At 60.8% G+C, this 16,361-nt stretch overlaps 1 protein-coding gene across 1 annotated transcript; it reads left to right on the top strand.

Annotated features, from left to right (window-relative positions):
- The first annotated feature begins 525 nt into the window (after positions 1 to 525).
- On the top strand, positions 526 to 7,492 carry CYBA (cytochrome b-245 alpha chain). Its single transcript, NM_174034.2, is given in 6 exon segments — positions 526 to 617; positions 4,142 to 4,211; positions 4,644 to 4,718; positions 4,943 to 5,026; positions 5,519 to 5,600; positions 7,183 to 7,492. Coding segments are annotated over 6 exon segments (576 nt in total). The 5' UTR covers positions 526 to 559; the 3' UTR covers positions 7,390 to 7,492.
- The last annotated feature ends 8,869 nt before the right edge of the window (positions 7,493 to 16,361 follow it).

The raw sequence follows: 16,361 nt of genomic DNA, 5'->3' as shown, positions 1-16,361 counted from the left end.
TCCTAACCCAGCTGGGGGAAGTAGGGGGAGGGCTTCTGAGCCCTCTGACCTTGACCCAAAAGGGAGTCCAAGGAGGGAGGTGACAAAGGACAGGGCCCAGCACTACTACATTCTGGGTTTTCCCAGAAGCTTCCCATGCTCACCCGCCCTTCCCCCCAAGTTAGTCCAGGGTTACCAATGGGGCCAAGGCCACCACACCTGCACTAGCGCAGGGCCGGATGCGGCCGGCCTCCCAGGAGGCTCCCCACGAGGTCAGGGGCTGGCCTGAAGCCCTGCTTCCCCTCCAGGAGTCCAGCTTCCCCTCCAGGAGTCCACTGAGGCTGGGCTGGCTGGGCCTGCAGGGGAGGAAGACCTGAGGTCCCGTGGAGGGAGTGGGGGCAAGGCTCCAGGGACCCCATCTGCCGCCGGCCTGTCACCTGGGGAACCGGGTTGGGGCGGAGCCAGCGGCGGGGCGGGGCGGCGCCGGAACTTGGGGAACTTGGGCGGGGCGGGAGGCTTGCTGAGCTCTGGGGCCGCGGGGTCTGAAGAGTCCGAGCCGCGTTCGAGCAGATCTGCCGCCATGGGGCAGATCGAGTGGGCCATGTGGGCCAACGAGCAGGCGCTGGCGTCCGGTCTAAGTGAGTGGGGAGCGCTCGCACTTTGGGCGGGGGCTGCAGAGGGAATGCTGAGCCTGGGGGCGGAGCGCCTCGGCAGTGCAGGGGGGCGCTGGGGCTGGGGAAGTAGGGGCCTGGAGACCCCAGGCTGCGAGAGGTAAAGGGGGAAGGACAGGCTGGAGAAGGGACGGGAGCAGGGGCCCTGAGGAGCCACAGACACCCGGCTGGAGCCTGGGGTTGGGCTCCGGGCCCGGAGGCTCCAGTGGGCGACCTGCAGCGCCGGTGGGAAGGGGGCTGGAGGCCTCTGTTGGGAGCAGGCTGCAGCCGCCAAGAGGAGCCTTGGGGCTGGGGAGGGGGATTCGGGGCCCTCCTGCCCCTGCACCCCGTGCACACCCACACCCCCATCCTCTGCCCTCCTCCTCCCCCGCCCCCCCACACACACACAAAAGAGGAAGTTCAGTCTGGGGAAGAAGCGCTTGCCCCCGTGGTTTCCGGAGAACTCACCGCCCAGCAGGGCTGGGAAAACCCAGCATGACCCACCCTTGCCTGGAGTGACCCTCCTGCCCTCGGATGGAAGCTCCTGGGCTGCGGAGGTGGGCTCCTCCTGCCTCCTGGCCAGGGGCTTGGTCCATGGAACTGGGTGACCGCTCTGTCTCCCGGGGCGCAACCCTGAGTCTGCTCAGAAGGACATTGCACAAGGCAGCTGGGGACGACCCATGTGACCCCTCCCACCCAGCTCCCAGGGCCTGCTTCTGGGTAGGAAGGCGGCCGTCCCCCCTGCTTCCCTGTGCTCAACTGCGGTACGCACTTGGACTCAACTTCTCAGGAGAGGGTGGGGCCTGAGGCTTGAGGAAGCCGCCCGTGGCTCCGCCCCTCCCAGGAAGGCCCCGCCCCCAGTGGGAGTGGGCGGGCGAGAGGACCCGGGGATAAAGTGTTGAGGAGGGTCTCAGCCACCGCATCTCACCTGGGACCCACCCTGAGGCCCCCACCACCAACCTGGGGACTGAAGGAAGGAGCCTGCGAAGCTGGGCTGCGTGTGGGGAGGGAGTACTTTAAGGTCACATTTTGGGGGGTGGGCAACTTTGGGGTGCCAGGCAGGGCAGCCCCCTTCTGGCTTCTAGATGGTGTAGAACCCAGTGGGTCAGTACATGACTGTCCTTGCTTCTGCCCAGAGCTGTCTTCTCCCTCTGCTCTCCACCCCTCCCCATCACCACCGCAATGACTACTGCTCGTCTTCCTTCACAACCTTCTGGCTCTAAATTCCTCCTCTTGCTAACTCCTGACTCAGTACCAACTACAGGCCCCATGAGCATCTCAGCCCACCGGCCCTTTATGTTGTAGAGAATTGCATCTAATCAGATCACGGTCCCTCTATCTCCCACCACTCTGCCCCTACCCCTCTGGCCTCGGGGGCCCACCACCCTGGTGTTTGCCACAGGGCTGGCTCCCCCCACTTCACCTCTCTGCCCACATCCACCTGCTCAGAGAAGTGTTTCCAGAGTTCCCAGCCTGACAGCCACGCCACCCACCTCATTCTCCATGATCTGAAGTGTCTGTCCCCATCGAGAGACCACAGCCCCCTCTGAGAGCTGAGGCTACTGCTAATGACGCAGGCTCAGGCCAAGGAAATTGCATGCCCAGGTTGAGTGGACGAGCCACTGCCTGAACACAGGAGCAATGGCTCTTCCCTCCTCCAGCACAGCAAGTGTGAATGAACGTGACACCAGCAGAAGGCCAGGGTTCAGGGGCTGAAGGGAGGGACGGGGGGTCAGAGCTTTTACCTCGTGGGGCTCTGAGGCCAGACCGGGAAAGGCTGCCTGAACTAGAAACAGACCAAAAGATCGTCCCCTCCAAGGAGTTGTGTTATCTGCCACCACAGCCTGGATGAAGAACGTCACAAGGAAGACAAAACTGCTGGAAACTCAGGCCTGTGCTACACACGGGACAGGGGCTGCCCTCTCCCACTGTGCTGCAGGGACCACCAGCGAAGTTCAGGTCATCAGAAAGGAGTGCTGAAGGGCGTGCTCCAGCGAGGGCGAAGCTGGATCCAGAGGGAAGATGGCTATGCCACTGTGAAGACACTGACTGTAAATAATTAATAATTGTGGCTAATTTGGGGTGAGATTAAAGATAAACCTTCTAAAGTCCACATTTAGTTCAGGAAGAGGAATTTTAAAATTACAGTTTGATCAAGTCAGTAGAAGGCAGGAGAAGCAACAAGAAAAGCTTGTTCAAAAAAAAAAAAAAGAAAGAAAGAAAAGCTTGTTCAAGAGGAAACCCAAGTAAGATAACAAAGTAAGTTATTTGTGATCACAGTCAATAAAATGTGTCAAATTCACTATCAGATTGCTTAAAGGGTGAAGAATTTAACTCCATCAGCTGATTCATAAAGGGCCAACACTGGAAGCAACTGACATGTCCCAAAGGCTGCTGGTGTTGCTGCTAAGTCGCTTCAGTCGTGTCCGACTCTGTGCGACCCCAGAGACTGCAGCCCACCAGGCCCCCCGTCCCTGGGATTCTCCAGGCAAGAACACTGGAGTGGGTTGCCATTTCCTTCTCCAATGCATGAAAGTGAAAAGTGAAAGGGAAGTCGCTCAGTCGTGTCCGACTCTTAGCAACCCCATGGACTGCAGCCTACCAGGCTCCTCCATCCATGGGACTTTCCAGGCAAGAGTACTGCAGGAGAATGCATAAATAAATTGTGGAAAACTACCCGATGAGACAAACAGCGAGCTGAAGCTCTGTGCAAACCACCCCAGGAAGGGCCTGGACCAACCTTCTGTCAGCAAAAGAAGAGCCCCCAGGAAACCTGGGGTGGGGGAGAATCTTGATATGGGTGGAGGTCACATGATGGGGGTCACACGTGTTAAAAGTCTGTGCACTTTAGGTAATTGTGATACCTCGGTAAGTGACTGAAACCCTGAGGATGGGTGGCCGTGACGGAGTGACAAGTGTGAGTGTGCATCACGCCTCTGAGCGGTACGCTGAAGCTACCACTGTAGAAGAAAATCACTGGGGAGGAACGGGGGCGATGCACATGCTCACAGCAGGTGGGCTGTGATCAGGTGCACACAGGGCCAGAGAGACCAGGCCCACCGACCCGGCATCACACAGAGCACACGAACAGGACCAGTCCACACACCCGGGCCGGGAGAGAGGGTCCATGCAGCTGGTACAAAGTCAACCTTAAATGGTTGGTGGTCCTTAAATGCACTGAGCAAACGCTCAGGGTGCCGCGGCTCACAGGCCTCGGGGGTGTGTCCAGGCTGGAGCCAGGCCCTGCCTCCCTCTCAGCAGCTCCTCAGCCCCCTCCCTGCCTCAAATGCTGCTCTTGGGGAAGGGTCCCAACGCCCATGCCTACAGCCACCCCCATCATCTACCAAGGTCTCCCCCGCCTGGGTCCCCTTCCTGGGCTAACACGGGGGCGGACAGGGCAGCTCTGTGGTAGACTGGTGGCCCCCCTTGGGGAGGGAGCCCTGGGGAGGTGGCCAGAGCCCCTGCAGGGATGGGGTATGGCACCTACTAACCTCCTTCTCCTCTGCCCACAGTCCTTATCACCGGGGGCATCGTGGCCACGGCCGGTCAGTTCACCCAGTGGTACCTGGGCGCCTACTCCATGTATCCTCTTGCTGCAGACCCAGATCGGGGTTGGGGCCAGAGAGGCTGCTGCCCCTTGAAGGCAGGAGGGGCTCCGAGCAGGGAGGTGACAGAGCCTGGGGACCTGGGCCCTGGCAAGGGAGGGAGGTGTCCGCGGCACCTGAGGGCTGACACTGAGGCCCGAGAATGCTCGGGGTCCCTCCGCATTCCCTTCTATCAGTCACCCTCCCCAGCTGGCCGGGCCTCCCCAGGGGACCGAGCCCCTCTTGTCCCGGCCAGTCCAGCTGTTACAAGCCGTCCAGACGCCAAGGCAGGCATTGGGGAGGGAGGCTGCCCTGTTGGAATCCTGTGGACCTCAGGCAGTGGCCACACCTCTCTGTTCTCTCATCAAAAGAGCTGACTCCCTGGGGCCTCTCAGGCTTGATCTGGGCTGTTCCTTAACCTCCGCTTCAGAGCAGCAGGCGTATTGGTCTGCCTGCTGGAATACCCTCGAGGGAAGAGGAGCAAGGGCTCCACCATGGAGAGGTGGTGAGTTTCCTTCCGGGCTCTGGGCACCACCCCCCCACCCCCACCAGCTGTCACTACGAGGAGCCTGTCACTCCTGTCTCTCCGAGGCTCCAGCACTAGCCCACTCAGGATCTGCCCTGCCACTGAGCCTGAGACCCGCTCCCCTCCCCGGGACGAAGAACCGGGTGGTCTGAGAGGCTGCGGCAGGTGGAGGGTGACATGGCCTGTCTCCCCCTCCCGCCTAGTGGACAGAAGTACCTGACCAGAGTGGTGAAGCTGTTTGGGCCCCTCACCAGGAACTACTACATCCGGGCCTTCTTGCACCTCGGGTGAGCCTGCACCCACTTGGGACCCCCCAGCACCACAGGCAGAGGACTGCTGGGGTCAATCAGGCCCCTCCCAGCCCAGAACCCGTTCCAAACAAAAACCCATGTCCCAGGCTCTGCCAGGGGTTCCCCAAACCTGTATCTGCCATTAACACTTCACCCCAGCCTGATAGCTTAACTCAGGGGTAATCGGTGCCCCGGGCTCAGCTGCCCCCGGTGAGTCTGTTGGAGAAACCGCCATGCTGCCGAGACCTCTTCCCAGGGTGGTGGCCAGGGGCCAAGAGCCCTGTCCTAAGACTCGGGAAGGTGCAGACCAGGTAGAGAACAGCTCGGGGTGGAGTTAGAAGTCCAGCCGTAGCACTGGGCCTCCCCTCCATTCAGGGTCCTACGATCCTGTGCTGTCTGACCCGGGCCGGGGGCGGGGGAGCTGCGGACCCCCTCTGACCATCCTCTGTCTCCCCTGTCCCTTCTGACTGCCCTCCACCCCTACTCCAGGCTGGCGGTACCTGCTGGCTTCCTGCTCGCCACCATCCTGGGGACAGCCTGCTTGGCCATCGCAAGCGGCATCTATCTGCTGGTGGGTAGCATCCTTGCAGTCAGCCTCAGCCTCATTGCTGGTCCTGCAAGCCGAGCCCGTGTCCTGGCTTACGTTGTGGGGACAGTGACACTGTGGCCTCCATGTGTGGCCCATCTAATGTGCTAGCCACTCCCCTACATCCTCCTGTAACCCATGCCACAGAGCCTCGACAGGGGAGGGGGGAACCCCACTTTACAGACAAGCGGCAAAAATTCGGAGAGGGGACTTGGCTGGCCCGCCGAGCCCTGCTTGAAGTGGGATCCATTGCTGAGTTTTCTATCTAGTTCAGGGTGCTGCCAGGAGCACTTCCCTGGGACTCATGAGCCTGGGTGGTGCCATAAGCCACGCGGGGCTGGGTTTGCCTGGAGTCCAGGTTATGCAAAAGGCCCCTTAAGGCCATCTTTATAGCAGGGTGGGGAGGCTGGGAGGTGGGGAGGAGGGGGCGGGGAGCTACAACAGTGGAGGGGGGAGGGACGAGGATCCCTGCCAGGCACAGGTTGCTGAACGCCCACTGTTCGCATGCTGCCTGCCGCTGTCAGCCCACAGGCATGGGTTCCAACCCAGACACAGCCTCCAGCCTCCCAGAGTCAGTTTTGACTCGATTGCTCTACTAATTCCAACTCCAGGCGCCCACCTCGTACATCGCAGCTGAGTCCTGTGCCGCTTGTTCCAATCTTTCCCCCATGTTTTCTGTTGGGGTTTTGTCTTCTTGTTAGTTTGCAGGAACCGTGAGTGTGCTTTCATTGTGAACCCTTTGTAGGTTTTAGCTTTTGAGGATACTTCCTCTCTGTTAGGGATCCTTGGATTCTTCACTGAGCAGAACACAAGTTTGTCATCTAAGTTGTTTTTCTACTTTATGGTTTGTGCTTTTCTCCCCCTGCTGCCTGTCTGCTGTATTTCCCTGCATTATCTTCCTTTAATTTTCTAGCTTTAGCTTCTGGGATAGAGTGTTCTAGTCTTTAACTTAGGAGGTGTGATTATAGAACCTCTTTTCATTCTTATACTTCATAAATTATATGTCGTCACTTTTTTTTTTAATCAACTATTATGGGATACAAAGTTAGAGATATACATTTCTAGGTCCACTTGGCCTATGGCTGTGGGGCAGGCCCAGGATTCTGCATTTCGGCAACTTCCCTGGGCTGCAGTCTCCCCCCTTGACATGCCTGGGCCCCTGGCCTCCCACACTGTTCCTGCCACCCCACCCCCGACCCCCACCCAGAGCTGCTGGCCTCAGTTCATCATCATGCCCCTTAGGCCTGGGCTCCTGTCCTGCTCCCAGCCCTTAGTCCCTGGGAGGAAGCCTGGTCTTGGGCTGTGCGCCTGGCAGTGGCCTCCAGGGGTCATTCAGAAGCCCCAGAGTTCCACTGTCCCCCTCTCGAGTTGAGGTGTCTCCTGGCTGGTGAGACAGCTGGGTTCTGACCATGTAGCCTCAGGCCTGGCACATAACCTCACTGAGCTACAGCCCCTCAGGTCTTGCTGAGCTCAGTCCTTTTCTGGACCCTGGCGGGGGTAGGGGAGCGCAGGGACTGGGTAAGGGGGCGGCCCAGGAGGACCCACGCCCAGCCTGTGTGTCCTGCAGGCAGCCATCCGTGGGGAGCAGTGGAGCCCCATTGAGCCCAAGCCCAAGGAGCGGCCGCAGATTGGGGGCACCATCAAGCAGCCGCCCAGCAACCCTCCACCCCGGCCCCCGGCTGAGGCCCGCAAGAAGCCGAGTGAGGAGGCGGCGGGGGTCCCCACGGGTGGCCCCCAGGAAAACCCCATGCCAGTGAATGACGAGGTCGTGTGACCAGAACCTCAAGCCGCTCTGGCCCGCTGAAGCTTTGAAGGTCCTTCCTCCTGTGGGCAGGCTAGTGGGTGGGTGGGGGTGTGTGGCGCCCAGCCAGGGGTGTCCCCTTTCCTGCAGCCTCCTTGGGGTTCCTTGACAGCAGGGCTGGGGTCTCGGTGCCTCGCCTGTTCCATGAATCATGTACCTGGAATTCCCTGTGTTTGTGTTTCTGCTCTGGAAATGAATGTCTCGGGTCTGGGGGGAGGGCCTGTGTCCTCCCAGATCCCCCATCTGCCAGGGCTCACCTGCTGGAGCACCCCTCAGACCACCCCAGGGTTGATGTGCCATAGGCAAGACGCCCGCACAAGAACTTCTGCCCACTCTGGGTCGCCAAAACTGTTACCAAACCAAATGCAGGTCCTCTTACCCCCGTGCAGCAAAGCGAACCTACTGACTTGGGTCGTGGTGAAGGAAAGGGTAGCATTATCGCAGGTGCTGAGCTAGGAGGCCAAGCGGCTCATGCTCAGAAGACCCCCAGCCCCCTCATGGCTTTCAGGGAAAGGTTTTTAAGGACAGTGAGGGAGGGTGGTGGGTAATCAACAGACAAGAGACCCAAATTTGGTTCCACAACACACACACACACCACACATGTCCCCTGCTTACTCCAACACACCACACAGACACCATACAAGCCATGGCAGGGGCCCCAAAGCTCATCAGCTCACACCCAGCCTGCGAGGCCCTTCCTTCCTGGATACTCAGTCCCCCAAAGTCTGGGAAAATCCTTCAGTCACTGGCCTCCTGCTCTCACAGTTTCAGAACCGGGGTCTCTGGGACCTCTGTCCCGGAGGGCACCCTGCCCATCAACCAACACTCTGTCTTCAGCATAAATCCAGTGGGCTCACCGTTCCCCACCCCCTGGCTACTCCCAGCACTACCTGGGCCTGCCCAGTGCCCGGCTCAGAGCCCAGAGACACACAGGGCAGACCCCACCCTACCCCCAGCCCCACTGCTCTGGACCCCATCACCCTGCCCACTGGCCTCCAGCCACCCTGACCTCCCAGACACAGCCTCTGCATGGTCCGCTCCCTCTGCCTGGAGCACAGGGCCCTGGGTGGCCAGCCGGGTCCTCCCCAGGTGGCCTCCACTGCAGCGCCTCTCTTCCTGATGTGTTCACAACCAACAGGCCAAGCGCTTTGCCACGGGTCCTGCGGCCGTGAGCCACCCTCAGGGCGGCGGGGGGCTGCGCGTTTTGTCACTGCTCCATTCCCAGTGCTGGGCGTAAGTGCTGACTGAAGACTCCTTCCAGGCTCAAGACATAGTCACCTCCTCCAGGAAGCCTTCTCTGAGACCCTCCCGCCTTCCTGGGCCTTACACACAGTAGGTGTCAGTCATCGGGTGAAAACGACAGGGGGTGCAGACAACCGTCCTGCAGCCCTGCGGCTCGGCATCAGCCCTCGGAACTGAGGTGCATCACAGGTAGCGGGAGGCTGAGACTCTAAAGGGGGTCGTGACTGAGGCTGTGCTGAGGCTGTGCACTCAGACTCTGAACTCTGCCTGGAATGTGCTCTGGTCCAGGATATCCTGCCACGAGTGGGCGGGCAGTTCCTCGGTAGCTGATGGGGCACCTGAGCTGGTAAGCCTGGCTGCCCCTCTCTAGCAGGTCACCTACAGTGCACAGAAACCCTAGGGGGGTGTCTAGAGTTTTCTGGGCCCCTACTGGGGCTGGGGGAGCATGACTCAGCCAAGTTAAAGACATGTCCCCTGAGTTGACCACTTGCCCTGAAGTTACCCTGAGGACACCTGTCCGTGGGGCGGGGAGGTGGTCCCCAGGGACCACAGCCATGTCTGTGAATAGAGGGCTGGGCTTTGGGAGTGTGGCCCATCGCCAGGCCCGGGAGCCACTGCTCATCCATCAGGGCACACTTGGGCTCTTCTGTTGAAACCTGCCCCGCCCTGGGTGCGCCTGGGATCATGCACAGATCTTTCTAGGACACACCACACCAGCGGCTGCCCCTGGCGGGCGGTGATCAGTGACTGCCCCTTGGGCCCAGATGGGTATAGAGGGCCTGGCGGGGGTGAAAGTGAGAGAGGGGCTTCACCCACTGCCCTCTGTGCCATCCAGGTCTGTGTTCTGGGGGCGGTTTATCAAGTAAACAACTTAGATTCACATGGAAAATGAAAAGCTGTTTTAGAAACACAGGGGTACTTGTTCCTCCCAAGGGGCTGGGGTGAGGGCTGCCCAGGGGCCTGGAGGTGGAGGCAGCCATCAGAACACAGTTTCCCTTTTCTGTAGGTGTTTTAACAAGTCCTAGAACAGTGAAAATGTTCCTTCTAGCCTGGCTGTTTCTGTGAAAGGGTAAACTGTGAATTTCGAGGTGGGGGCTGCCGGGCACAGGCCCCCGCCCCGCTCCTCACCCCAGCCTTTACTGGAGCCAGCCCTTCCTGGAGGCTCGTACCTGCCCAAGACCCCAGGGGCACATAAATAACCAATAAATACACATAAATAGGAGGGCCTCCCTGGAGGCCAGTTCAGGAGCCAAGCGGCAGTCACCGGGCCGACCTGGGCAGGACGCAGGTGCAGCCCACAGGCACGCGGATGAACTCAGCATGGAAGGTGAAGGCCCCAGGCGTGGGCGCCCCCGTGGCGTCCCGGGAGCAGGGCCTGCGGCGTAGCACCAGGAGGCTCTGGACCAGCGGCACTGAGTTGAGTGCGGCCGTCTCACGGCCCGTCTTAGCGCTGATACAGCCCCGGCACAGGCACTCGGCGAAGGCCAGCTTCTGTGGGTAGCGGCTCTCGTCCGTGTCCACACTGCGAGGACAAGTGGGGTGTCAGAGAGCCTGGAGGGTGCCTCCCTCCCTCCCCACGCTCCCCTACCCAGCCATATGCACTCAGGGCCCAGGGCCTGCGGTGTGGGGCACTGAGAGCACGTGGCACACAGCTGGTGCCCAATGAGTGCGGGTATGCACGTGCCCCATGGCCTCCCAGAGCATGGAAGCCTGCTCTCTTCCCACCTGTCCCAGTCTCACCCCTGCAAGGACTCAGATAGGGAGCCCAAAATAACCCAGGGGACCCTGGTGTCCCAGGTCTGGGCTGCGATTGAGACATGAGGCGAGGACTGGCTCACGTGGAGCCTTACCCTTGCCCTCACGGAGCTGGAACCGCCGGCCGGAGGTCACAGGGAGAGCGCCCAGGCCCCAGGAGCCCGCCCTCACCGGTATCTCCAGGGAGAGATGGAGCGCTGGTGGACGTCAGCTTCCAGCACCTCCCCCGGCTGCAGCACGGGGCACTGAGTCCCGGCCGGGCCCCCCGCGTGCCTCCTCCTGCGGCCTACCGCCTCCAGGCTGGACACCAGGGCCACCGGCAACGCCTGCTCCCACTTGGCAGCTCGGGCCAGCAGGTGTGGGGGGGCGTGGCCCAGGGGCAGCTCCTCGGCGGAGTAGCAGCGCAGGGTCCCAGGGCTGTGGGGGTGGGTGTGGGCCCCCACCAGCAGTGAGGGGCTGTGGCGAGCCAGGCTGGTGGGAAGCCAGAGCAGAAGCAGGAGGCCAGGGAGGAGCTGGTGGAACAGGCGGTGGGTGGTCAGGGGTGGTCAGGGGTGGTCAGGGATGGGGCCCTCCACTGCCACCCGCGGGCTCTGCTCCCGGTGGAAGGATGGGGTGGGGGAGGTGTAGCCTTTACGGCTGAGGGAACAGGAGGTCCAGAGGGGCCAGCCTCTCAGCCCAAGCTCGCCAGTGAACCTGGGATCCAGGATCCTGGCTCCCTTTGACCCCGAGATCTGATGGGTTTCCTGGACCCTACCCCCAGCATCCTCAGCCTGGGGGGTCAGTGAACCTCCAGCCCTTCAGGGTGCAGGTGGGGGTACGGGGAGAGGAGCATCTTACCATTGCAGCAGGGGCTGGGCTCTGGGCTCCCGGCTCCAGCACGTCCCTGGTGGTTGACCTGGCGGCGGCTGGCCTGTGGTGCCCTTTATACCTGGGGCCACACCTGGGGAAAATCCGGGCACCGCTTCCTCCTCGGGAAGTGCCTGGCTGTGCTTCCTCCTTCCCTCCCTGCTACCGTCCCCTCCCCTCCTCCTCCTCCATCCTCCGCCACCACCCCCATCTCTCCCCCGTCCCTCCCCTGCACCCCCCAGGGGGACCCTGCCTCAGGCAGAGCACTTGCAAATGTGGCTGAGAATGAAGGGTCTTGCCTGACACTCTTGAACCTTCTGTATCGAGTCCTAGCCACTTGTATGTTTCTGCGGTTTGGACCTGGTGCCCGGGGGGCGAGGGGCTCCTTCATTTTGCGCTGCCGTCCAGTCCCCCACCAGGCTTGATTCTCTCATCCATTCTTCTTGCCAAGAGGGAGGTTCCAGAAGGGACAGGGGTCGGTGAGCGTCTTTAGGTTTCCCTGTTGGGCTTTTGTGGTTTTATCAACAAAGTGTAAGTCTAAGCGCGAGGGGGTGATGATGCCCTGGAACCTTTAAGATGCAGGGTGCCCTAGGAAGGTTTCTAAGGAGGCCCCAGGAACCCACCTGTAGCAACTCTGTGCAGCTGGCTGGGGGTGCTGGGGTGGGGGGCTTCATTATCCTGAAAAGGAGCCAGTTTGGAGCCAGATTCTGCAAAGTTTTGAGTGCTAGGTTTGGACGCCATCCTGGGAGGGCCTGTCTGCCCTGGTCTCTCGAATCTGTACCACATGTCCAGCTGAGGAGGGCCTTGCTGTGGAGCATGGGGTCAGCTCTCCTGGTTTCCCACCTGCCCGCAGGAGGCAGAATGCACACCATCAAGGTGCCAGTCTGAGTTTGGAGGCCCAGACTCGGTGGATAGGAAGACCCCTGAGGCAGCACTGGGAGAGGCAGTGTAACACCTGGGCCCTCCCAGGGCCTCTACTGGGCAGTGCGTGACTCTGGGCCTCCAGTCCACCCTCCCTCCACGCCTTGATCTGGAGTAAACCTTTCCGAAGCAGGCGCTGCATCATAGCTGTTCTCCTGGCTTCTTCCGGATGAATGGATGGACACATTGAGTCCCCAGGCTGTTCCTGCCTACCACGCCCCTGCCCATGGCCACCCACCTTCTGCTGATACACCTCCTGCAGTGGGGAGCTCACCACCTGTATTCGTCACAAGTGGGGGCCTTAAGAGAAGTGTCTTTTCTCAGGTTTGGAGGCCGGAAGCCCCAGGTCAGTGTAGGCAGGGCCTCTCTCCCAGCCCTGGTGGCTCCTGTGGTCCTCGGAGGTCCCGCGGGTGCCTCTCTCCCCAGGTATCTCTCCTCCACAGCTTTCACACTCTCCAAATCCAGGATGATATCATCAAGATCTGACCTTGACCACGGCTGCAGAGACCCTTTCCTCAGATAAAGGCACACTCCTCATGGGCACTGGGGCTATTTAGGACCTCGACATGACTGAAGCAACTTAGCAGCAGCAGCAGCAGCAGCATGGTTTTAGGGGAACAACAGAGCCCCTTATACCTTCCCCTGGGCCAGATGCTCAGGTTGAGAAAGACCCCGCTTTCCTACAGGGCACTCGGACCTCAGAAATTCCAGTCCCTCCTGCCTGGGCCCCACAAGTGAGGGGAAGTGGTACCTGTGCCTGGCAACAGCCCCTGGGGAGAAGCTGCCTGGAGACTGGGGAGGTGGCCCCAGCAGTGGCCTTGCCTTTGTGTGGCTGGGATTCCCACACAGGATCTTTGTAAGTGAAAGGCTGTAGAACTCGCTCACGCAGTGGTCCCTACGCCAAGGGCTGAGCTCTGGCAATTTCTGTGTCTTTCTGAACAGCTGAGCGAGTGGGCGAGTCAGGGACAAGTCTTGAGGCCAGGCCATGTGCCTCCCTCACCGCTGCCCTGAGCTGTTCTGTGGGCACTGGCGGGCTGGTTGGGGTTGGGGTCGGGGTCTGGGGCATCAGCCGGAAAGACAGGGCGGGGCCCAGCAGTGCCTCATTCCTGCGGGTGGCTGAGGCAAGCACACCAGTACCAGGTTGGGCAAGACTGGAAAGGGAGCTGCAGGAGGAAGGCCAGAAGGCTGTTGTGGAGGAGGTGTCCTGGATGGCTCCACCCCCAGACCATTAAACCACACCCACCATATCCCTGTCCCCAGACTGCACCCATAGGGCCATGCTCCCAAGTCCCTGCCTGGAGAGATGCAGAAAAGGGATGGAGGGGGGACAGAGTGGGAAATGGAGGTATGGGAGGAGGGATGGAAGAAGATAGGCACAGAGATCCAAGGAGACTCGGACAGATGCAGACACTGTGGACAGAAGGCAGTGGAGAGAGAAAAAGGCAGATCCAGGGCAGGAGACACATGGACAGACTCAGTAGGGACAGTCCCTCTGTCCCTGCCCATGACTCGGAGCCCTGAGAGAGAAAAAGGCAGATCCAGGGCAGGAGACACACAGACAGACTCAGCAGGGACAGTCCCTATGTCCCTGCCCATGACTCGGAGCCTTTACAGCCCTGGCTGGACAGGAGCAGCCCAAGTGGGCCTGAGCTGGGGAGGTGGCCTGCAGGACAGGTTTGCTCTAGGCTCTTGCAACTCCAGGCTCAAAGTTCTCCCTCATCTTATGGGGAGACCTAGGGGCAGACCTCAGTACCGTCTGTAAAGCGGGGGTGGCAATCCCCTCCCCCTTCCCTCCTGTAGCATGGCCTTCTCGACCACTGGGCCCAGGCAGCACTGCCCACGGTGAGTCTATGCCACAGTCCAGTTTTCTTATGCTCCCCAAACTTTGCACTGTCAGGAGCAATCTCTTTGCCTTGTCCTAGTCCATGGCCCTTCAGGGGCTGGCTGACCAGGGTGGGGGTCCCCGCTCGTATACCCAGGGCTTGTGCCTCCTTTCAGCCCAACTCCTCCTGCCAATGGAGGCGGACTGCCGTCATCTGGGGTGTACAGGCCTGGGGGCGGGGGTGCTGGACAGTTGGCACAGGGCGGGAGGGGGTGTCCAAGTCAGTGGTAGATGATAGCAGGCTCGTGGGGCGGCAGGCAGGTGTGACCCCCATCATGAGAAACCCGAGGGAACTTCACTGTCACTGAACTGAGCTGCCCCATTAGCTCAATGTGTTCACTCATACGTTGGAGACTATACTTCACATTTGAGTTAGAAAAATTATAAACTAAAAACATGGTGTCTTCCTTTTCTCACCCTTTCAAGAAAAGGGGAGAAGGCCTCATCTGAAGCTGGTAGTGGGACCTGCGGGGTGGCCTGGTGGGCAGAGGTCCTGAGGGCTGCTGCTCCTCATGGGTGGGGTCCGCTCACCAGCCAGGGGCGGGGAGGTGTAACTGAGACCCGACCCCTTCCCTGGAGAAGAGGAGGGTTAACATGAGAAAACTCAGAAGGCTGGGGTTTCAGTTTACCCTCCAGAGGGCCAGCTCGAGGATGGCACTCGAGCAGTGGACAAGGGAGGGGTTGGAGCTGTGAAAGGAAGTGTGGGCCACAGCTGGGTCAGAGTTCCAGAAACAGGAAATAGTGTGTGCAAAGGCCCTGGGGTGGGAGGAATGCCAGTGGGCAGGGAAGGCTCGGGTCAGGTCCGGGTCTGCCGCAGAGGAAGAGGCCGGAGGGGCGGGGCCTGCCGCGGAGGAGGAGGCTGGAGGGGCGGGGTCTGCCGCGGAGGAGAAGGGGAGGAGGAGGGCTGGAGGAGGAGGGCTGGAAGAGGGGCGGGAAGCAGAGTTTGGGCTTGAGGAACAGGTCGCGGCTCTTTATCTTCGAAGGTGAACAGCCTGGCCGCACGTTCCCCGGAGGGCAGAGATGCTGAGAACCCATTACACCACGGAGCCTCCCTTTACCCAGATGCTTGGCCTGGAATGTTCGTTCCACTAGACCTGTGGTGGAGCTGGCTCAGGGTGTGATCTCAGCCCTCCTGGGACAGGTCCCTGCTCCCAGGTGGCAGAGGGCAAGCTGCCAGTTTAAACCCAGCCCCGGTCCAGGGACCCAAGGCCACAGGTCCAGCCCAGGCATGAAAGGTCGGGTCAGGGCAGCCCCTCGGCTGAGTGCAGAGACCTGCCTGGGGGCTCACTTGTGGACTCCTGGCTTCAGATGTCATCACTGCCTGGCTGGCTGGTGGGGTCCAGCGTGCAGGGCCAGGCTGTCAACCTGAGGTGCCGTGCATTCCGGCCCCATGTCCTCGAAGGCCGCCCACTTGGAGAATGGGAGTTCCCTCTGCACCTGGCTTTGACCTGATGGCAAACCAGATAAGACCTGAAGAATTACCCAGACACACGCCATGATAAGGCCGGTGGTGCAAGAGGCCTCACGTGTGCTGTGCTGCGGGGCCGGCGCTGCAGACAGGCCACTGGAGGCCCTGCGGCGCTGGCTCCCGCCCAGCTCTCCTGTCCCACATTTGAAGGGCCATGCAGCCTTGGGGCAGAGGACCTGGTCACTGCATGCAGCTCCAGGGTCACGACCCCAGGCCAGAGCCCTAGGTGGCTCCTCCTGACACCCCCACAGTGAAGTTCTGGGAGGTGAGTTGTCTGCCAGGACTCACGGGACTTGCTTTAAAGGTAGTCTTCCGAGGGCAAAGGCCCTGATACAGGTCTGGGCAAGGGCACTCCCAGGCCCCTGGCACCACTCTGCAAAGTCAACCCACAAGGGAGGGTCTCCCTCCAGTGGTCCTGGTCCCCTGGGAGGGGAGCAGGGGCTGAGCAGGGCGTGGTGCCGTTCCTGCCCTGCATTGGGACGGTAGCATGGCCCGGCTGGGACGTCTCACGCACAAGACACCTGCACGTCCGCGCGGGGTCCAACCTCGTGTGAGGCACTCGGTGGAGAACTGGCTTGTAGGCTGGAGTAATCTCTGGTCCAGGGCCCACCGGGAAGGTGGCCTCTGATCCAGGCAGAGATGGCGGCCCTCAGAAAGCCCTGCCAGGCCAGCCACTGCAAGGAAACCAGGTGAGCATGCTGCGGGGCCAGACTAGCAGCTCCAGGGGCGTATCAGCAGCCTCCTTCAGCCAGCGATGCTCAGTGGGCATCACCAAGGGGAGGATGCAGTGGGGCTAGGCACAGGCAAACATCACCACCAGGGCAACACAGC

The sequence above is a fragment of the Bos taurus genome, chromosome 18, assembly GCF_002263795.3.
Source record: "Bos taurus isolate L1 Dominette 01449 registration number 42190680 breed Hereford chromosome 18, ARS-UCD2.0, whole genome shotgun sequence".
NCBI lineage: Eukaryota > Metazoa > Chordata > Mammalia > Artiodactyla > Bovidae > Bos > Bos taurus.
The sequence above is the reverse complement of the archived record's forward strand: the minus strand, read 5'-3'. Positions and strand labels throughout refer to the sequence as shown.